Below are 22,963 nucleotides of genomic sequence, written 5' to 3'. Positions count from 1 at the left end.
AGACTGTTCATACAGATGAGTAGTCTTGCATTTCGACTCTAGAAATAAAGATCCTTGCAGATTAAATTTAAAAATATTTACATGCAGACTAAAGAAACCTTGATTTGGAGAACAGATGTAGTTTGGAATTTGTGTTTTTAAGTTTGTTCTGCCAACTTACTCTAACACCTATCTTTACATTACATTGGTGACCTGGCCTAACCAGCACCACAGAGCCCATCTGGTTATCTCACAGGTGTGCATTCCCTGTCTCGCTTCATCTATAAAAGCTCTCTGTTCAGTCAAGCCCTTTCTACTCACGTTTAGGGAAGAGTCAGAACATTAACTTAGTAGCAACTTACTTGTCCAGGTGTGGTTAGCTTTAACACAACTCAGCTTCACCCTGACAATTTGAGAAAAATGATCAAGTATTCTAGGAAGGATGCCTAGCCATATGCGAAATACTGGCCAACTTAACAGTCATGTGCTCAATATACCAGTTGAGGTTAGTACTACTACTGTGTGATAAATTTATTGAACAGTTATAGATGGGGAAGATGAATTACTACTTTGGCGGTAAGCTGTAAGTATACTTGGTGTCTTCAAAATTTGTTATGAATCAGCTAGTTTTCACATGAAGGGGAAAGAAAATACTGTCAAACTTCCAGCACCTCACCCCCTATACCCTGCCTCATATGGCTCCGTGGTAGAATTCTTTGCATTAGGAAGTCATGGATTCAAGCTCCAATCCAGACTCAAACAAATTAGTTAGGCTGAAAGTTCACTGCTGCTGAAGGAATGCTGCATTTCAGGAGTCATTTTTCAGATGAGGCATTAAATCACAATGAGCCTGCCTAATGGAAACTGAAAGAAATTAGTCAGCGCTAACAATGCAAAATGGGCTCACAGCAAATCAGCAGCTTGTTTTACATCATGCCCAGTTGGCTGCAGTGCACTTTTGGTCCATTTTGTATTCCTGGCATTGACCAATTTCACTTCCATTGTCACATTTGAAGAGCAGAATCATTTCCTGGTTTTCTGGCCAACACACATTTCAACCAACTTAATTAAAACAGTTTGTCCGCTCACTTATTCCATTGTTGGTTGTTGGACCTAACAGTTTGCAAATTGGCTGATACATTTTGCTGCATTGCAACAGTTACAGTGCTATAAAAGTAATCCATTACCATGAAGCATTTTAGGGCATCCTGAGGATATGAACAGTTCTGTATAAATGCAAGCTCCTCCTTTAAATGCAGAGAGATGCATCATTCGTCAGAAAAATTCAAAGTACTTAATTAATTACCAGCTAAAGCTATTATAATTGCTCTTCACACTCTTGGGTTTGGAGTGGGACGAAAGTGGTCAGGATTTCTGCTGTTGAGATTTCGCTGCACCTGCTCTAGCTAATAATAATTGTCACACGTAGGCTTCAATGAAGTTACTGTGAGAAGCTCTTTATTTGATTATTCCCCAACTCTTCTGTAGATCAAGATCACTGAGTTTATTTGTGCCTTCACTCGCCCAATTGAGATTGGTGATCTCTACAGAACAGCAATTAAATCTGATTTTTCACGTGATCTGCAATTCGCTTACCCACTGATCCATTGGAAACTAGGTGTTGATGTCTCGTTTACCAACTATATAATATTTAACCATTTAGTATTTTTTATTGTCCCAAATTGCTAAATGATGCAGTAAGTTCTAGGTGTATGTGTACATGTTATTGGTAAACAATTCGAAATTGTCACATTTTGAACAGTGCTTTTTTTGTCCATTGCTAGCAAACTTTGTCGGAAGGAACTTGAGAATTGGTGAAATGCTAATTTCAGCGGTCTGAATGGTATTAAATAGAACATTATTGCCATTGAATCCCAGTTACAGTTCATTCAATATACCACATGAAGGCACATTGCGCATAAGCTCTGTTAGCAATCTATAAAATGGTGTAATATTGAAAGTCAAAAATGATGCATGTCTTGAAAGCAAGTAGCATAATATAAAATACATAATTTATATTTATAGATGCATAAATCATTTGCTAATTTGAAAATTTAAATGTTAACTTTTAGGGTTAAAGTGCAAGATGACTATGAAGCACTTCAAAGCAGGCTTAAAACTTTGCCTGACAAAGTGTCTTACGATGTTATGGTGAGTATATCTTCCTGAAAATTTTTTAAAAATTTCTTTCCATTGCAAAATTACATAGTGTGCCTTTTATTTCCTCCTCTGAACAATCGAAAAATATGTTTATTTGAGAGCGCATATTTGACTTTTGGTAGGGCAGCACGGTGGCGCAGTGGGTTAGCCCTCCTGCCTCACGGCGCCGAGGTCCCAGGTTCGATCCCGGCCCTGGGTCACTGTCCGTGTCGAGTTTGCACATTCTCCCGTGCTTGCGTGGGTTTCGCCCCCACAGCCCAAAGATGCGCAGGTTAGGTGAATTGGCCATGCTAAATTGCCCCTTAATTAGAAAAAATGAATTGGGTACTCTAAATTTATAAAAATAAAAATTGACTTTTGGTAATCTTTTAAGTTCGAGCTAATGATAAACAATTTTTGATTTCCCGTCAAGTTTAGTTACTGTTGTGGGGGTGTGGGGTGTGTGTATGAGCAGCAGCAGGGTGGAGGATCTCTGGAGGTGCAGAGGTTGAACATCACCAGTGAAAAATGCATTCCTATTTTGAGATTTCCACCCAAAGAAAAAGTGCATTTTTGGCTCCTATGAAATATTTAATGTCACATTGCAGAATCCATTCTTTGAATTTTCTCTCCTCCCCCTCTTACCTTTTGAGTTGTCCTAGGCCATAACTTTTGTGGCGTTTTGGCTCAGTAAAGTTTTGGGCAGCAGCTGACTGCTTTGTTTCTTCCACATTTTATGGCAAATTTGATTTGCTCCCTGAAGGATGCAAACTCCTTGCAGGCTTCTGGTTTTATGAAGCACTCCAGCGCTTCTTCACCTAGGTGAAGATTATTTATTCATGAACATAGATGGTGAGCGATCTTAGACTATTCAAGTATAAAATGTGTCATAGTTGATCGCAATCCTGACCATGTCCCATGCGACTTCTGGACTGTAATCAAGGATAAGAAAGATCTTGCTACAAGCCAAGTACTGAATGTGGAGCCTTCATAGATTCTGTTTATTTTTCGTAGAATTTACAGTGCAGAAGGAGGCCATTCGGCCCATCAAGTCTGCACCAGCTCTTGGAAAGAGCGCCTGAGCCCCGCGCCCGAGCAACCCCACCCAACACTAAGGGCAATTTAGCATGGCCAATCCACCTAACCTGCACATCTTTGGACTGTGGGAGGAAACTGGAGCACCCGGAGGAAACCCACGCACACACGGGGAGAACGTGCAGACTCCGCACAGACAGTGACCCAAGCTGGGAATCGAACCTGGGACCCTGGAGCTGTGAAGCAATTGTGCTAACCACTATGCTACATTCCTCCCTGTCCCAAATTGCTTCCTTATCCACTGGCTGAATGTGGAGCCTTTCCTGGTCCACTGGTTCAATCATTCACTGCTTTAACAAAGGGTCATCAGGGAAGCTACTTGATTTTAACATGATTGGAACAGTTAAGCATGTTAACTTTTTTGCCAAGAGCTTCATATTATCTTCCTACTTGTGGGATCAACAAATAATAATTCTTCGTCATTTCAAGTGATTGTTAAAGTACTTAGTGTCAAGTTTTCACTTGTGTTCTGCAGAATTCTTAAATTTATGCATATGTATTTTAATTATTTGGGATAGATGTGTTGTTGAAATATTTAAATCAAGATGTCTCTTTCTAGCCTTGATTATACCCCATATACTTTGAAGAAAAACACACTCCATGCTGGCATTTATTACCTATCGCCAATGGCCCAATGTTACTGAGTGAATTGCTAGGCCAGAGAAGGGCTAATCTGTTGGACTGGAATTGCATATAAATCATAAATACCAAACAACTTAGATTTCTACGATAATCACGGTCGTTTAGTTTTTAATTCCTGACATTTTGAACTGAATTCAAATTTTCGAGCTGCCGTTGAGGGATTTGAATCATGTTCTCTCAATTATTCATGTTAATCCAATTAAATTGGACATAGAAGTACTATATTGGTTGCTTAGTTTCAGTAACTTAAATCTGAAAAGAGCAAAAATTTGGGTACTGCTAAAGTTTCGGCTTCAAGTTGGATAAACAGCATTCTATTCTTTGTACTACTTCTGACACTTCGAATTGACATGGATGCACTTGCGATGTCTGTATAATAGGTTATTTTTCTAAAAATTAATTATCTTTTTTCAAAATTGGTAGGCAAAGGTAAAATGGTTATGTAATAATTTGCATTGCAGTTTGATTTACTTTTTTAAAAAGTTGAAATACAGAGCATTCAACTCACAATATTGACTTGTTGATTTTTTTTTTAAATTTCACAATTAACAGGTGCCATTTGGCTCACTTGCATTTATGCCAGGACAGCTAATCCACACAAATGAAGTCACTGTTTTACTAGGTGACAACTGGTTTGCCAAGTGCTCTGCAAAGCAAGCTATTGACCTGGTGGAGCACAGGAAAATACGTGAGTTACTTGAACTTTTAACACTTGAATATATTATGCAGCCAAGAAGTTGAAATTTGATACTTAGCCTTCTCTCAACTCCAATACTGTTGACCCCTCCACAGCCCCATAGCTGCCAGATGTTATTTTGAATAAGCAAACATTTTCACCCAACTTAAATATTGGCAAGGTAGAAGATATTGTCTTTGGACCCTATCACAAACTCTGTTTTCTTGCCAGTGACTCCATTCCTCTCAATGGTAGCTGTCTGAAGCCGAATCAAATGGTTTGCAGCCTTATTGTTATAGTTGACCCTGAAATGAGCTTCTTCCCACAGCCATCAGAAAAACTGCCTATTGCCAACTCGGTAATATCACTGGACTCTGCACTTTTCTATCTTCTGCTGAAGCCCATAACAACGTCTTTGCTCCTTGAATTAACTATTCCAACACTTATTCGGCTGCCACTGCAGCTATACCGAACTCAAAGTTCAGCTGCCCATGATGTAACACTCCCCATCTTTCTTATGCTAATTTAACTATACTGACTCCATCCAAGGTCTGCTCCACCCTGTAGTCTTCTCCAGCCCAATAACCCCTGCCCTCCATTCCCCTGGAGAGCGCTGCCTCGTCAATTCTGGCTTCCTGAACATTCCCGATTTTAATTGCCCCAGGACTCGTGCCCGTGCCTTCAGTTATCAGGGTGTTGAGCTCTGAAATATCCTCTCTAAATCTCTCCACCTCTTTCCTCCTTTAAGTTGCTGCTTAAAATGAACCTCTGACCAAGTTCTGGCTAATATCCTATGCAGCTTGGTGTCAGGTTGTTTGATAACACTCCTGTTGAAATATTTTGCTGTAATTCAGGTCACATTTTTCAAGCTGTGATTGAGTTTTTTTTAAAGACTGAATCCTAACTATAACCAATACCTGATCCCAGATAAGCAATCCACATACTTTTAGGGTGGGCTCGGAGCGCATATTTTCAACATTCATTTACAGGATAGTTTGAAGTCCACCTATCTCCTGGAACATTGCCGAGGTTTTGCTCAACGGAACTTTCTGCTGCACATTCTCAGATGTTTAGTCAGCGTATATTGTTTTGAAGTAACAAAGACACAGCTGTGAACCAAAAAACATTTTGTGCAAAACATTGTAGCACTACACCTGTATCTTTCCATTTTTCATGCACCTCTTTGGACTTGGTTGACTCAGTTGTACTTTCCACCCTTCACTCGCATCATTTGGAGGGGGGGTTTGACTAAGTCATAGTTTATGTAGGAGAATGAAATGGTCATGTCAGTGGAAAGTTTTGCAAACCTGAACATATTTGCTTAAGCTGTGGTTCAAGGGATGAATATGTTGAGCTAATTGAGTGGGAAATGGAATTTAATTTACCAAACATCACTTTGTAATGAGGAATGGAGAATTTAAAAATGCAATCCATTTTTCAAGGAAAAGGGAGAATGAAACCAGGTAAATATAAAATTGTCAGACATCGGTTGCAAAATTACTGGAAGCTATCATTACGGACAGAGTCTGAACCCTTGGGGTCAAGTATGAGCTGGTCAGATTCGGCATAAATGTATGGAAAATAGGTCATGACTGACTAATTTGGCTGAAATTTTTTGCGGGGGCCACGAGCATGATGCTGAAAAATGTTTATGGGCTTGTGAATACATTTGATAAGGTTGTACATAAATTAAAAATGGAACTGCACAGAATTGTTTTTTTTAAAACTAATTTTTATTGAAAAATGTTGTATTTATATAACAACAACGAACCGTAATAAAATACCAACAATAACAATAATGATAGCAATCATAAACATTCGCCCATCTTCAATGAACAACAAAACATATTAACAATAACTTAAATTAACACAATGTTAAGTTACATAACCATAGAAAAAATAGAAACAATAATGAGGAACACCCCCCCCCCCCCCCCCCCCCCCCCCAACAAGGTTGCTGCTGCTATTGACCAAGATACCTATCTTTGAGCCAGGAAGTCCAGAAAAGGCTGCCACCGTTTATAGAACCCTTGTATTGATCCCCTCGGGGCAAATTTGACACCCTCCAATTTTATAAATCCCGCCATGTCACTGATCCAGGTCTCCATACTTGGGGGCCTCGCATCTTTCCACTGCATCAAGATCCTCCGCCGGGCTACTAGGGATGTAAAGGCCAGGACACCGGCTTCTTTCGCCTCCTGCACTCCCGGCTCCACCGCAACTCCATAAATCGCGAGTCCCCACCCTGGTTTGACCCTGGATCCAACCACCCTCGACACTGTCCCCGCCACCCCCTTCCAGAATTCTTCCAGTGCCGGGCATGCCCAGAACATAGGGGCATGATTCGCCGGACACGCCGAACACCTGGTGCACCTGTCCTCACCCCCAAAGAACCTACTCATCCTAGTCCCGGACATGTGGGCCTGGTGCAGCACCTTGAATTGGATGAGACTAAGCCTCGCACATGAAGAGGAAGAGTTGACTCTCTCCAAGGCATCCGCCCAAGTCCCGTCCTCTATCTGCTCCCCAAGTTCCCCCTCCCATTTAGCCTTCAGCTCCTCCACTGACGACTCCTCCACCTCCTGCATTACCGTATAAATGTCAGACACCTTCCCCTCTCCGACCCACACCCCCGAAAGCACTGTCCCATCGCCCCCGCGAGGGCAGCAAAGGGAACTCCTCTACCTGTCGCCTAGCAAACGCCTTTGCCTGCAAGTATCTGAACATGTTCCCTTGGGGAAGCCCAAATTTATCTTCCAGTTCCCCCAGGCCCGCAAACCTCCTGCCAATAAACAGGTCCCTCAGTTTACTGGTGCCCACCCTATGCCACCCCCTAAATCCCCCATCGGTGTTCCCCGGGATGAACCGATGATTTCCACCTAATGGAGCCTCCATCGAGCCTCCTGTTTCCCCCCTATGCCGTCTCCACTATCCCCAGATTCTTAGGGTCGGCGCCACCACCGGGTGCGTGGTATACCTCTTAGGGGAGAGCGGCAACGGCGCCGTTACCAAGGCACCCAGACTCGTACCTCTGCAAGACGCCATCTCCATTCTTTTCCACGCCCCCCCTCCCCCCTCCATCAACCATTTACGCACCATTGACATATTGGCCGCCTAATAGTACCCCAAAAGGTTGGGCAGCGCCAGCCCGCCTCTATCCCTCCCTCGCTCCAGGAAAACCCTCTTCACTCTCGGAGTCCCATGTGCCCACACAAAGCTCAAAATACTGCTAGTCACCCTCCTAAAGAAGGCCCTGGGGATGAAGATGGGCAGGCACTGAAAGAGGAACAAGAACCTCGGAAGCACCGTCATTTTGACGGACTGCACCCTCCCCGCCAACGACAATGGCAGCATGTCCCACCTCTTGAACTCCTCCTCCATCTGATCCATAAGCCTGGTGAAATTATGCTTGTGAAGAGTCCCCCAGTCCCTGGCCACCTGCACCCCCAGGTACCTAAAACTCTCCCCTGCCCTCCTAAGCGGGAGCCTACCGATTCCTTCCTCCTGGTCCCCAGGGTGCACCACAAACACCTCACTCTTGCCTAGATTTAGTTTATAGCCTGAAAAGGTCCCAAACTCAGCTAGCAGCTCCATCACCCCCGGCATCCCTCCCACCGGGTCTGCCACATACAGTAGCAGGTCATCGGCATACAACGACACCCTATGTTCCTCCCCACCTCACACCAAACCCCTCCACCTCCCTGAATCCCTCAACGCCATCGCCTCGATTGCCAATGCAAACAACAATGGAGACAGGGGGCAACCCTGCCTGGTCCCTCGGTAAAGCCGGAAGTACTCCAACCTCCTCCCATTCATGGCCACACACGCCATCGGGGCCTCATATAGCAGCCTCACCCATCTAATAGACCCTTCACCAAATCCAACATCTCCCATAAGTACCCCCAAGCCACTCTATCGAAGGCCTTCTCCGCATCCAACGCCACCACTATCTCTGCCTCCCCCTCGATCGCCGGCATCATGATGACATTCACAACCTCTGCACATTCATGTTCAGCTGCCTTCCCTTAACAAAACCTGTCTGGTCCTCGTGTACAACCCCTGGCACACAGTCCTCTATCCTGGTGGCCAGGATTTTTGCCAGCACCTTGGCATCCACATTAAGGAGAGATATGGGCCTGTATGAACCACACTGCTGGGGGTCCTTGTCCCTCTTTAAGATTAAAGAAATCAGCGCCCGCGACATCGTTGGGGGCAAAGTCCCCCCCTTCCCACGCATCATTAAGTGTCCGCACCAGCAAGGGGCCCACTAGTTCCACAAACTTTTTATAAAACATCCACCGGGAACCCATCCGGCCCCGGCGCCTTCCCTGACTGCATCTGCCCGATCCTCTTAACCAGCTCCTCCAGCTCAATCGGCGCCCCCAACCCCTCCACCTGCTCCTCCTGCACCTTCAGGAAAGATAACCCGTCGAGAAACCTCTCCATTCCCCTCCTCTCCACCGTTGGCTCCGACCGGTACAGTTCCCCGTAAAAGTCCTTGAAGACCTCATTCACCTCTACCCCCTTCCGCACCACATTCCCACTCTTTTCCCTCACTCCAGCAATTTCCCTAGCCGCATTCCGCTTGCGGAGCTGATGAGCCAGCATCCTACTCGCCTTTTCACCATGTTCATATACTGCCCTTTGTGCCTTCCTCCACTGTGCCTCCGCCTTTCTAGTGGTCAGCAAATCAAATTTAGCCTGTAGGTTGCGCCTCTCCCCCAACAGTCCCTCCTCTGGTGCCTCCGCATACCTCCTATCTACCTCCAGCATCTTCCCCACCAGTCTATCCCTCTCACTCCTCTCCCTGTGTGTCCGGATGGATATCAGCTCCCCACGAGTCACTGCCTTCAGGGCTTCCCAGACTATCCCCACCTGGACCTCCCCCGTATCATTCACCTCGAGGTACCCCTCAATACTTGCCCGGACCCTCCTGCACACCTCCGCCAACAACCCCACATCCAACCACCACAACGGGCGCTGGTCCCGCACCTCCCCCATCTCCAACTCCATCCAATGTGGAGCGTGGTCGGAGATTGCAATGGCCGAATATTTGGCCTCCTCCACTCTCGGAATCAGTCCCCTACTCGCCACGAAGAAGTCTATCCGAGAATAAACCCTATGTAGAAACTGCACAGAATTGTGACATGTGTCGGCAACTGGTTGGGAGGTAGGAAGCAGTCCGAATAAAAGGAATGTGCTGGTGGGATTTAATAAATGATGTTTCCTAAGGATCTAAACTGGGGCCTCAACTTCTCGAGATACATATATTTAGTGGCTTGGATGAAGTGATAGAGCATTGTACACTGTATCAGGTTTGCAGGGGACGGGGCAGCACAGTGGCACAGTGGTTAGCACTGCTGCCTCGCTGCACCGAGGTCCCAAGGGTTGATCCTGTCCCTGGGTCACTGTTTGTGTGGAATTTGCACATTCTCCCCGTTTGTGTGGGTTTCGCCCCCACAACCCAACGATGTGCAGGGTAGGTGGATTGGTCACGCTAAATTGCCCCTTAATTGGGGAAAAAATGAATTGGATAGTCTAAATTTATAAAATAATTTTTTTTTTTTAAGTTTGCAGGGGACACTAAGTTAGGCATAGTAAGTTGTGTAGATCGAAGCAAGAAGTTAGAAAAGAACATAGGCTAAATGAATGGGCGGATTTGTGACAGCTCAAGGTGGGTGAGATACGAGGTTTATACACTGGGTTCTGGGAGACATCTGAATATTCTCCATGGTAAAGTACTTGAATATTAAGAGCTAGTGCACAAGTGGAAGTCCTATTCAAAAATAATGTTAGCTTTGATCTTGAATAATTAGAATTCAAAAGTGTGCAGAGGAAAAATAACTTCAGGTGTCCAGAGCCTTGATCAGACCATATCTGAATTACTGTATTCAGTTTTGGGTATTGAGCCATTGAAAATTAAAACAAAATCAGAAATTGTTTGCTGTCTCTTTCCTTTGAAGGAGGTCCATCACATTCACTTGAATCATATTTTGGTTTAAAAGGGTAAACTATGAGGCAGGTTGCATGAACTTGGTTTGTATTCATTTGAGTTTAGAAGATTGAGGTGTGGATCTAATCACGGTGTTTAAAATGATAAAGGAAGTTGATAAAGTAGGCGAAGAGAAATTTTCAACTGGTGGGGAAAATCTAAAATAAGAGGCATAGTGTCAAAAGTGAAAGCTGAACCAGTTAGGAGTGAAATTAGGAAGCATTTTTTTCACAAGTGTAGTAATGGAATCAGGAAATTGATGCCTAAAAAGCTTGTGGATGCTTGGCTAATTGAAATGTTCATGTGAGGTCAATAGATTTGGGCAAGGTAAGTGTGTCAGGGAATATGAAGAAAATGTGGGTAAGTAAATGTTGAGTTGGGTAAGTTTTCAGCCTGAATCACTTAGGCTGTTGCAGTGTACAAAATGCTCTATTGTGTGCAAGGCCATACTATTTATTTATGGTCTTGCGTATGTATACCATTTACTTTTGCAACAATCTGAAATATACAGCTTTCGTAAACAACTGTGTCCCCATTTTCTAGAAAGTGATTTCATGCTGAAAATGAAGCTTTTTTTGAGTGGTATCACAAGTACTTATCCATAGCCCACAAAGGACCATAGGCATCTTCTGCCATTACAGACCATTGTTAGTGCATCTATAATTTAATCATTTTTCTCTGTTGTTTTTAATCTAATATACTGTATTTTAGGACATGTTCAGATTTGCCTTAAAATAACACTATGTTGTCAGTGATTTGGTTGACTGACAGTTCAACATTTATTAAAGGCATAGCATTTTCCAATAACTTCAACCTCCCACCTAAAGCTGTTCTTCAGACCCAGACATAGCAATTCTTTTTCCTTTAGTTAAGCAAAAATATTCCAGAACCGTAACCTTTTCCCTGACCTCCAGCATTTAACAACCACAGACTTGGTTTTATATTATTATTTGACCATGCTTGGTTGAAATCTGTCAAACAGCTCTTGAGTTATTAGACTGTCTATGTGTGACCTTTCCAAAATCTATAAGATATATGGCTTCAAGGCTCAGACTTTGTAACCGTACCAATTTGCTGCTGTGTAAAAAGGCCTAATTGTTGCAGACATTTAATGATCTAGAGCAAACTTCAAGGCTCTATGATTTTATGAAATGTTTGCCCTGTCTTTCCTTTGTTTATGCAGTCATAATGCTGCATTTTCAATTCCTGATTTGAACGGAATTCTTAGTTTCTTTTGCTGAATTAGGCATTTCTTTACTAATTGTTAGAAATAGGATTTTGAAGCCCTTTTTGGATTTTGATCAAGGCCGTGGACATATTAAACGGGAATGCAGTCATTCAGCAGTTTTGTTTTATGTCTGAGTATGTGTAACATATCATAGAATCCCTACAGTGCAGAAGGAGGCCATTCGGCCATCGAGTCTGCACCGACCCTCTGAAAGAGCCCTCTACCTAGACCCTATCCCCATAACCCCACCAAGGGGCAATTTAGCATGGCCAATTCACCTAACCTGTACATTTTTTCTGGCTGTGGAAGGAATCTGGAGGAATTCCCCGCAGGCACGGGAAGAATGTGCAACCTCCACAGTCACCTGAGGTTAGAATCAAACCTGGGTGCTTGGTGCTGAGGCAGCAGTGCTAACTCTGCTGCCTGATGTTGAAGTTTCAAGGCAAGAATGAGTGGCTGATATTAGAAACTGCCTGTTAAATTATAGATTGAATGTTTGCAAACTGAATACTAAGACAAAATTCAGCAATCAAATCCATCCTTTTCTTTGAGACGTACCAATGCAATGTTGCAAGGAGCAGTTTATATCAGTAAGTGCCAGGAACACTCAGTGAGATTGCACCAACATTTTATGAAGTTGGTTTGAGTTGTGGTCTTGAATTTCACCATCTGAAATTTCACCTGTAAGAATTTTTTTGCTTTACTAATTTACTTTATTATCACTAACAATCGTTCACCTGAGGAAGGAGCAGTGCTCCGAAAGCTAGTGTTTGAAACAAACCTGTTGGACTTTAACCTGGTGTTGTAAGACTTCTTACAATTCTGAATAACATAGCTATTGGGCCCTCTATCGAGGACACTTGGGACTAAGTGTGTTCTAGATTTGGGGATTTTCTGGATTTTAGGTCAAGTTTTTGTAGGGGGGGCGGGGGAGAGAAGTTTTGTAGTTTCAGGATCCAAACCCAAAGAGCATGGGATTGGCTTGCTGTGAACCAGATATGACTTAATAGCAATGCCTGATGGGCATTGTAGTTACCAGGGTAGGATCTGGTGTTCAGGTCCTTGGGGATTTGGGACACCGGATAGGAGGTCCAATAATGTGTACTTGCTTTGAACAAATGCTTTTTTGTCAGCTTGTTTTCTACCTCATCATGTCATCCTGCTACATGTCCTTATTGTCTCAGAAGCATAACCAGAGGGATTTCTGGCCCACTTGCTTGTTAGCCTGGACCCAAACATTTCCAAGCCTATTCTCCTGTCTCCACTGCTTTTCAGAGTTCTTGCTGGCTTAGTTTGAGTGCATCCCAACTTGTCTGCCAATTCCATTCTGAGCAGTGATTGTCTTTCTATCCCAAGTGTTTCCCAATCCACTGGTGTGCTGGCTTTGTTGTACAGATGCCTCCAGTTGTTCCAGTTGCATGGCTTATGTGTACTTTCTGGCCTTTTGGGAGTTGTAAAAGATGCAATGAGAGGTAGAAGAACCAAGTGATAGAAGTGCAGTGGAAAAGTCGCAGAGAGAAGCACTGAAGTGACTTTGGATTGTATTGTTGAGAGGATCAACAGCCAAGAACATTTATTCAGAGGGGATTTAAAACACTGGATTAGAGAATTTTGCGATACTTATTGCCAAAGTTAGATATGTGGATTCAGCAAGCTATATGCAAATGACTTGAAATATATGAACTCACCTATAGCCCCCCTCATTTGATATGTTGCATTACTCATTCAAAAACAGTGCTGTTTATTTAGTTATGGGTCCTCCTTCATGTCTGCAGTGTGTATCAAAATGGGAGGCAGTATATATACCTGATATACACTGCCTCCCATTTTGCTACACACACTCTTACCCAAATCTATCCCTTGCCTCTCTTTTTGTATGTGTGTAAAATAAAAGAAAGTCACCCTGAGGATGATAAAAACAAGTATATTCTCCTGTCAATGAGAAACAGAATATCCTCTGCAAAAATCTAGTTCATAATTAATATGATTTGTAATACAGCTTCTATTAGTTGAGTGTAAGATAAGTGGAAACACCTTGGTTAAGAAAATGACGTGCATCTCAAGTGAATGCAGTTGAAATAATGTTGGGAGTTAATTAGTTAACGGCTAACCTATTTTTTTTTGTTCAAGGTCAGAGTTAGAAGTGTAGACACTGAACAATGGGTGACCCATTTTTGGACCTCATGGTAGAGCCAGGGTGTATATTTCTTTGTAGGGGAGGTAAAAGCTAGTAAATATGGGGTAAGGAAATTGAATTATAGACAGAAATTATTCTTATGGATTGTAGAACCAGTTATGTTGAAGATAAAATAATTAATTGTGTTTCTATTCTGAGACCATCTTAAAGCATGCCACAAACAGAGAATTCTGGAAAAGCTCACGAGATCTGGCAGCACCTGTAGGGAGAGACAACTGAGTTAACATTTGAGTCTTTTGGCTCTTCAGAACGGAGAGGAGGATAATCTGTTAGGTATTATGCTGTAGCTGGAAGAGATTGCACCAAAAGTTAACTGCACTATTGCAGAGGAACTTGACTCTATAACCATCATCAGGGCGAAGGTGTTGAATAAACTAATGGGATTTAAAGGCAGCTAAGTCTCCGGAACATGATGGCCTGCATCCTAGGGTAATAAAGGAAGTGGTAGCAGAGATAATGCATGCTTGGTTATGATATTTCAAAATTCCCTGGATTCTAGAACGGTCCCGATGGATTGAAAGTACGTCAATGTGACACCCCTATTCAAAAAGGGAGAGAGGCAAAAAGTAGGAAACTATAGACCAGTTAGCTTGACCTCTGGTGGGGAAGTTTACAGAACCTGGAATCAATCATTAAGGAGGAGATGACTGAACATTTGGAAAGACAAAAGCTCAATCCATCATTGTCCACATGGTTTTATGAAGGGTAAGTCATGCTTGACAAACTTACTTAAGTTCTTTTGAGGACACAACCAGCAAGGTGGAAAATGGGGAAATTGTGGATGTGGTATATCTAGATATCCAGAAGCAGTTTGACAAGGTGCCAGATAAAAGTCTGATCAAGAAGATGAAAATGCTCCCGACTCAGGGTCACTGCCTGTGTGGAGTTTGCACATTCTCCCCGTGCTTGCATGGGTTTTGCCCCCACAACCCAAAGATGTGCAGGGTAGGTGGATTAACCACGCTAAATTGCCCCTTAATTGAAACAAATGAATTGGGTACTCTAAATTTATTATTTTTTTAAAAAGGTGAAAATGCAAGGGATTGGGGGTAGAAAACTGGATTGGGTTGAGGATTGGCTGACTGACAGAAAGCAGAGGGTCGGGATAAATGGGTCCTTCTCTAGCTGGTGCGTGGTGATTAGCGGGGTGAGTCCTGGGACCTCTGCGGTTTACAATCTATATAAATGATCTGCAAGTAGGCACATAGCAAAATTTATGGATGAAACTAAAATAGGAGGGAATGCAGGCAATGAAGAGGAGATAGCCTAGGAGAATGGATCAAAATTTGGCAGATGGATGTGGATAAGTGTGAGGTTATCCATTTTGGCTGAAAAAATAGGAAGCTAAATTATTATCTAGATGGAAAGCAGATTCAAAGGTGCCTGTCTTTGTTCCTGAATCGCTAAACATTGGTATGCAAATACAGCATGTAATAAAAAAGAGCAAATGGAATTTTAGCGTTTATTGCCAAAGGACTGGAGTATAAATGTGGAGAAACATTGTTGCAATTGTATAAGGTGTTGCTGAGACCATCTCCAGTTTTGGTCTCCTTATTAGAGGATTATTGTGTTGGCATTGGGAGGCAGTTCAGAGGGGGTTCACCAGATTGATTCCGGGGATGAAAGGGTTGACGTAGGAGAGATTAAACAGTTTGGGCTTGTACTCGCTGGAGTTTAGAAGAATGAGGGAGGATCTGATCGAGGTATATAACATACGAAAATGGATTGATAAAGGAAACGTAGACCAACTGTTCCCCCTTCTGGGCAATTCAGAACAAGAGGTTACAGGTATAGGTTGAGGCGATAGATTTAAAACAGATGAGGAGTAACTACTTGCAGAGGGTGGTGCATTTGTGGAACTCGCTGCCTCATAGTGCGGTGGAGTCTGAATCATTAAATGGTTTCAAGAAGGAGATAGATATATTTCTGATAAAAATGGGTTAAAGCAGGGGTGGGCAAACTTTTCCGTGCAAGGGCCACATTCAGAAATTCACAATTTTAAAGGGCCGCATAGTATATTACGTAAAATAATTACTTCACCCGGTTATGATTCTGGGTGCCTCATATAGAACATAGAACAGCACAGAACAGGCCCTTCGGCCCTCGATGTTGTGCCGAGCAATGATCACCCTACTCAAGTCAACGTATCCACCCTATACCAGTAAGTAACCCAACAGCCCCCCCCCCCCCCCATTAACCTTAAAAAAAAAAAAAAAATTTTTTTTTTTAAATTAAAAATAATTAAAAAAATTTTTTTGTTATGACTTGGTGGGCTGCATAAAGACCTTTGGCGGGCCGCATGCGGCCCACGGGCCGTAGTTTGCCCACCCCTGGGTTAAAGGGATATGGAGAACAGGTGGGGAGGTGGATTTGAGGTCAGATAAAGATCAGCCATAATCTGATTGAACAGCAAAGTAGGCTCGAAGGACTAAATTGCCTATTGCTCCTAATTCCCATTTTCCTAAAAGTGTAACTATCTTAACGCGATTGATGACCAGGTGCGTGGGAGGGAGAAGGGGTGTTTGCATTGAGACAAAAATGTATGGGATGTAAATAAAGGGCTAAGTGGTTAAGCTGTTGGAGAAAGATCAGATCTAAAATTGTTGAGTCCTGAGGGCTGAAAAGTGTCAATTCAGAAGATGAGAACCGGAATTGCTCCCTCCATTCCGCCCAACTCCCCGTTCCTTTCCCACGACACCTTCCCTTGCAAATTGACCAAGGGGCAGCACCTACCTCTTTACCACCTCACTATTCGAGGCCCCAAACACTAATTTCAGGTTAAGCAGCGTTTCACTTGCATCTCCTTCAATTTGGTTATGTAAACGCAGACCTGGTGACAGGTTTGTGGGACGTCTTCACTCAGCCCACAAGCATGACCCCAACCTTCCTGCTGCGTGCTATTTTAACTGTCCACCTTGCTCTCATGACCACGTGTTCATCCTAGGCCTGTTGCAATACTCCAGTGAAGCCCAGCATAAGCTGGAGGAGTATCTTTTCATCTTCTGATTCAGCACATTACTGCACCAGGACTCAACATTGAGTTAGACTGTGACCTTTCTCCTCCATTTTAATGCCTTTTTGTACATCATAGAATTTACAGTGCAGAAGAAGGCCATAGGTTTTTGTCTCCATGCAAAAACACTCCTTCCCTGCCCCCACACCTGGTCATCTGTCTCTTGTTAATGTTGTTGCACTTTTGTTGCAACCTCTTCCAGCTACTGTGTAATACCTAACAGATTGTCCCTCTGGCTTGGTTCTGATGAAGAGCCAGTAACTATGTTCTCTCCTACAGATGCTGCCAGACTTGCTGAGGTTTTCCAGCATTTTCTGTTTGTTTCAGTTTCTGACTCGTATTCCGTAGCAGAATACTGCTTCTCTGTCTAGTCAAGATCACACAATTGCCACCCAGCTGTATGCTACCATGCATGTCATTACTGGAACACTACGCACAGCACCACTCACTTGGCTCCCTGTCCTGTCAAACAACACATCTCCACATATCCACTGACTTGCAATAATCCAAAAAATGGTAGGAAAAGTTTGCAATGCCCCCATGGTGTGATGGTGTTGTCTGTCTCTTTATAAGACAGTGAAGCAGAAGCGAGTCACCTGGCTTGAGGGACCAGTGTGGGCTGAGCGGGTCATCAACCCAGAGAATGGAATCCATTCTGAAGCAGAATACATCTGGAAGCCATGTATCAAGTATGTAAGGACTGGGGCAGCTGCTTTATGGCAGCCTTGGGTTGCAAACCCGTGTACATAGTTTGTCTTATAAATACATTTTGTTCCTAACAAAGCCTGAAGTCTCTTGATGGCGCCTGAAGTGCCACCACATAACAACACTCCACCTGCCAATGCTGATCTACTCAGCCCACCCATGGTACAGCTCCCATCAAGGATGCCGATCTTGGAAAAATCCTCCCATACAAGACTTCAATGTAAATGTCACCTAATCAAATGAATTGGAATCGTTGGACATGACGACCAAGCACTTGGTCTCGAACCCAACAACTGTCTGGTTTTAACCTTTCAAGAGTGGTCCACCCTTAACAGATTCAGGACCGGCCATGACCCCAGCTTGGCAGACGGGACATTAATGTCAGCCCACTATGCCTGTGGGAAGAAAGGAAATTATACACCACATTGCAGGAGATTGTCCAATCCACAGACTCCATGGAGGCCGGAAGAAACTGCTTGGCTTAGAGACTTTGCATTCGCTAAATAATAAATTCAGATTCTAGGATCCACAGTATTTTGCTTAAGTATGCCATGTTGTCATAGAGATGGCCTGTGGGGTAGAAGGATTTTTTTGTTTAAATTATCTGTGTATGTTTGCTGACAAACACGCAGTGCAGTAAAGACTAAGGCAGTCGAAAATTCTGGCCTTGTAAAAGCCTTTAACTCAGTGGGGAGAACCAAAGGAAATGAAGGTTAGTCAGACCTACACTTAAGCAGAGAAAATACTAACTTTATAGTTCATTGCGTCGACTGGGGTGGGGGACGAGGGGGGGGGAACAAACTGGAAGGTTTGAGTTTGAAGCTAGCAGTCATCTACAGTAGTCCTTGTGGCAGAAAACAGATCGGCAGAGTTAGCTTGGAAGCTGTGAGAAGGCTGAGTTCCTGCTGGCAACCAGAAAAAAGAGCCGTGGTATCCACAATCATGAGGCATTAAACAAAATTTGGAGGTTTACTTGCCCAAAAAGCTAATGGAAGGATCTCCATAAAATATCTCACAATAGCTGAAACACCTGAAGAGAATTATTGAATTTGGGAGGGCATATCTTTCAGCTGATACTGAAAGAAGTGAATGAACTTTCTTTTTGGGGTTTTTTTTTGTTTATAAATTTAGAATACCCAAATAATTTTTTCCAATTAAGGGGCAATTTAGGATGGCCAATCACTTACCCTGCACATCTTTGGGTTGTGGCAACGAAACCCACGCAAACATGGGGAGAATGTGCAAACTCCACACGGACAGTGACCCAGAGCCTGGATTGAACCTGGGACCTCAGCACCGTGAGGCAGCAGTGAATGATCTTTTCCAGATTGTTATATAAACGGGAATTCTTGAGAGGGAAGTAAAAAGTAAAACTAAGTTCGTAGTATAAGTAATTGTGACCTGTGGTGTTAAGTTAACAGTACTCGCTTTTTAAATTCAATACAATAAAGTTTGTTTTTGTTTGAAGATGTGAAATCCGTCATATGGCATAGTTCTGTCTTTGCTTGGATGTCTGAATTTTGTTTTAAATGTGAGCGATTCCTAACTGGCTCATAACATCTCAACCATGATCAATGCTAGGAGAGCCTTACGCTTTCTTTGTATGGTTTTGAGATGAGCTGTTAGTCAAGATATGCATGCAAATTTGAAGTTTTTTAAAAGCAGAAGCAAGGAGGAGCACTCCGAATTACATGCACTGCCATCAAAATAATGCATTTTATGGCATAAAAGTGCTCATCTTAATGCTAAGTGGCCTATTTTTATTGTGTTTCCCTTGATTCTAGACTTCCAAGCCAGGGAGAATATTCTTCCTACATATACTTAATTGAGTTTAGAATTTTGTATGCTTCAGTGAGGTCACCTTTTATCCTTTTAAATGTGAGAGATTACGTCATTGTTCTCATAGGACAATAGTGAACCTTTGTATACCATTCATTTGGTAAGGAGACCAAAACTATACACAGTACTCCAGGTGCAGTCTCACCAAGACTTTATCCAATTGTGGCAAAACCTATTTACTCCTGCACTCGAATCCTCTTGCAATAAAGGCCAACGTACCATTTGCCTTCCTAATTGCTTGCTGCACCTGCTTGTTGTATTCCGTGGTGTATGAAAAGAAAGTCCGTTTGGACATCAACACTTTCCAGTCTGTCAGCATCTAAGAAGCACTCTACATTTCTGTTTTCCCTGAAGTGGACAACTCCACATTTTTCCTCATTATATTCTGTCTGCCATGTTCTTGTCCATTTGCTAAACCTGTCCAAGTCTTCTCGAAGCTTCTTTGCACCATCCTCACAACACACATTCCCACCTAGCTTTGTGTCGTTGTCAGACGTGGAAATGTAGCATCTGGCCTCCACATCCAACTCATTGAGATGGATTGCAAATAGCTGACACACGAGCACTGATTCTTGTGGTACACCAGAGCAGAATTTTGATCCAGTGACAGTGAAGGAATGGCAATATAGTTCCAGACATGATGTGCGGTTTGTTGGGGAGCTTGCAGATGTTGGTGTTCCCAGCCTTCTGCTGCACTTGCCCTTCGAGGTGTTCAAGGTTGCAGGATTGTAAGGTGCTGCTAAAGCAGCCTTGGTGAGTTGTCACAGCGCATCTTTTACATGGTAGATATTGCTGTTACTGCATCAGTGATGGAGGGACTGAATGTTTAAGTTAGTGGATGGTGTGCCAACAATTTATTCTGGGTGGTGCCAAGCTGTTTGAGAATTGTTGGAGCTGTACACATCCAGGCAAATGGAGAGTATTCCATCACACTCCTGACTTGTGCCTTTGGAGGTGGTGGACAGGCATTTGGAGAATCAGGAGTTGCATTACTTGCTGAATTTCCTGCTTTTGTGGCCACCATATTTTCACCGTGAACTGTTTCAGGTTTCTGAGGAGTCGTGAATATACTGAACATTGTGTAATCATCAGCAAACCTGATCTTATGATGGAGGGAAGGTCATTGATGCAGCAGAAACTGTTTGAAAATTTTAGCCTGCAAGTTGAAAAGGATTCAAACATGGGCTCCCTAAAATCTTAGGGCAATGCTCTTGATGGAGGTGATGCATTATACCAGCTAAAATAAGTGGTCTTGTATTAGATGTCATTAAACTACATGCAACTACATGCAATTTGTTTAACCCAGATATGCTATTTCTGATGTCCCTCTAAAGAAAATAGTTCACTTAAGTAGTTTGACTGCTTCTATTTGAAAATGGAGTGTCTCTATTTTATCTATACAGTTAAATTCCTTCCACGAGGCATTGTTTGAGTGATGTAGACAAAAGTTTTACTTCTCAAGCAGACTCTTACTCAAGAGTACTCTTCATGGATCTATTAACTAGCTATGGATTGTGGTGTCCATGTGCTCAATTAAGTCTAGGATTAGACCATCACATTGCAAAGGGTAATCATACTACACAAATGCCAGGTAATGACATTTCATGCTGAGGGAACCCAAGCACCTCCCAATGACATTCAATGCCAATATTATTGCTGAGTCTGCAAAAGCTCAACTGCACTAGCCACATAAACGCCATGACTACAAAAGCAGGTCAGAGTATGGGTATTCTGCAGCAAGTGGTTTACGACCTGGCTTCACAAAGTTGTCTCACCCCATACAAGGCACAAGTCAGTAGTGCAGTGAAATGTTATCCACTTAGCTGAATTGGTACAACTGCAACAACATGGAAGAATCTTGACACCATCCAGGACAAAACAGACCTTGATTTGCATCCACCCACCATTCTATGCACTGGAAGCACAGTATCTACAGGATGCACTTCTGTGGCACTCCATGGCTTCTTCGACCAGTGTCTCGTACTACACCATCCTTGACTTGGACATATATTACTATTCCTTCATTGTTGCTGGGTCAAAATTCTCGAATTCCTATTGAACAGCAAGGCTGATCCTTCATCACAGTGGTTCATTAAGAAGGATCACCACCACCTCTCAAAGGCAACTAGACATCAGCAGTCAATGATGGCCTAACTATGTAAACATTCGCATATAATGCAAATTATATTTTTTAATGGAAGCTAGTGCATATCATGAAAAAGTAATAAAATGTCTAGTATGTTGGCCTTTATCTTGGCGTGGGTGGCCGGGTGTGTGTTGGAATTCAAAGGTTAGTACTGAGTTTACCTCTCGATAGACAAATCAGGGAAGATGCATTGGACTTGACAGGAAATATAGCATAGATTCCACCAGAAATATACCTGAGGTTAAATGATTAAATTGAGGACAGATTGCATAAGAACTAGAAGCAGAAGTAGGCCACCTGGCCCCTCGAGCCTGCTCCACAATTCAATGAGATCATGGCTGATCTTTTGTGGACTCAGCTCCACTTTCCGACCCGAACACCATAACCCTTAATCCCTTTATTCTTCAAAAAACTATCTATCTTTACCTTAAAAACATTTAATGAAGGAGCCTCAACTGCTTCACTGGGCAAGGAATTCCATAGATTCACAACCCTTTGGGGGAAAAAGTTCCTCCTAAACTCAGTCCTAAATCTACTTCCCCTTATTTTCAGGCTATGCCCCCTAGTTCTGCTTTCACCCGCCAGTGGAAACAACCTGCCCGCATCTATCCTATCTATTCCCTTCATAATTTTATATGTTTCTATAAGATCCCCCCTCGTCCTTCTAAATTCCAACGAGTACAGACCCAGTCTACTCAACCTCTCCTCGTAATCCAACCCCTTCAGCTCTGGGATTAACCTAGTGAATCCCCTCTGCACACCCTCCAGTGCCAGTACGTCCTTTCTCAAGTAAGGAGACCAAAACTGAACACAATATTCCAGGTGTGGCCTCACTAACACCGTATACAATTGCAGCATAACCTCCCTCGTCTTCTCCATCCCTCTAGCAATGAAGGACAAGATTCCATTTGTCACCTGTTGCACCTGTAAACCAACTTTCTGTGACTCATGCACTAGCACACCCAGGTCTCTGCACAGCAGCATGCTTTAATATTTTATCGTTTAAATAATAATCCCGTTTGCTGTTATTCCAACCAAAATGGATAACCTCACATTTGTCAACATTGTATTCCATCTGCCAGACCCTAGACCATTCACTTAACCTATCCAAATCCCTCTGCAGACTTCCAGTATCCTCTACACTTTTCGCTTTACCACTCATCTTAGTGTCGTCTGCAAACTTGGACACATTGCTCTTGGTCCCCAACTCCAAATCATCTATGTAAATTGTGAACAATTGTGGGGCCCAACACGGATCCCTGAGGGACACCACTAGCTACTGATTGCCAACCAGAGAAACACCCATTAATCC

General features: G+C 43.0%; 1 protein-coding gene across 3 annotated transcripts in view; it reads left to right on the top strand.

The window, feature by feature from the left end:
* uri1 (URI1 prefoldin like chaperone) overlaps positions 1 to 22,963 on the top strand; it is a 68,850-nt gene that overhangs the window by 6,926 nt on the left and 38,961 nt on the right. For all 3 annotated transcript variants that reach the window (XM_038806610.1, XM_038806612.1, XM_038806611.1), the window contains exons 3-4: positions 2,052 to 2,130; positions 4,408 to 4,543. In XM_038806610.1, the coding sequence (XP_038662538.1) occupies positions 2,052 to 2,130; positions 4,408 to 4,543 (215 nt within the window). The remainder of the gene's footprint in view (positions 1 to 2,051; positions 2,131 to 4,407; positions 4,544 to 22,963) is intronic.

This window comes from Scyliorhinus canicula, chromosome 9 (genome assembly GCF_902713615.1).
Source record: "Scyliorhinus canicula chromosome 9, sScyCan1.1, whole genome shotgun sequence".
Taxonomy (NCBI): Eukaryota; Metazoa; Chordata; class Chondrichthyes; order Carcharhiniformes; family Scyliorhinidae; genus Scyliorhinus; species Scyliorhinus canicula.
This window is presented reverse-complemented; position numbering and strand designations above follow the sequence as displayed.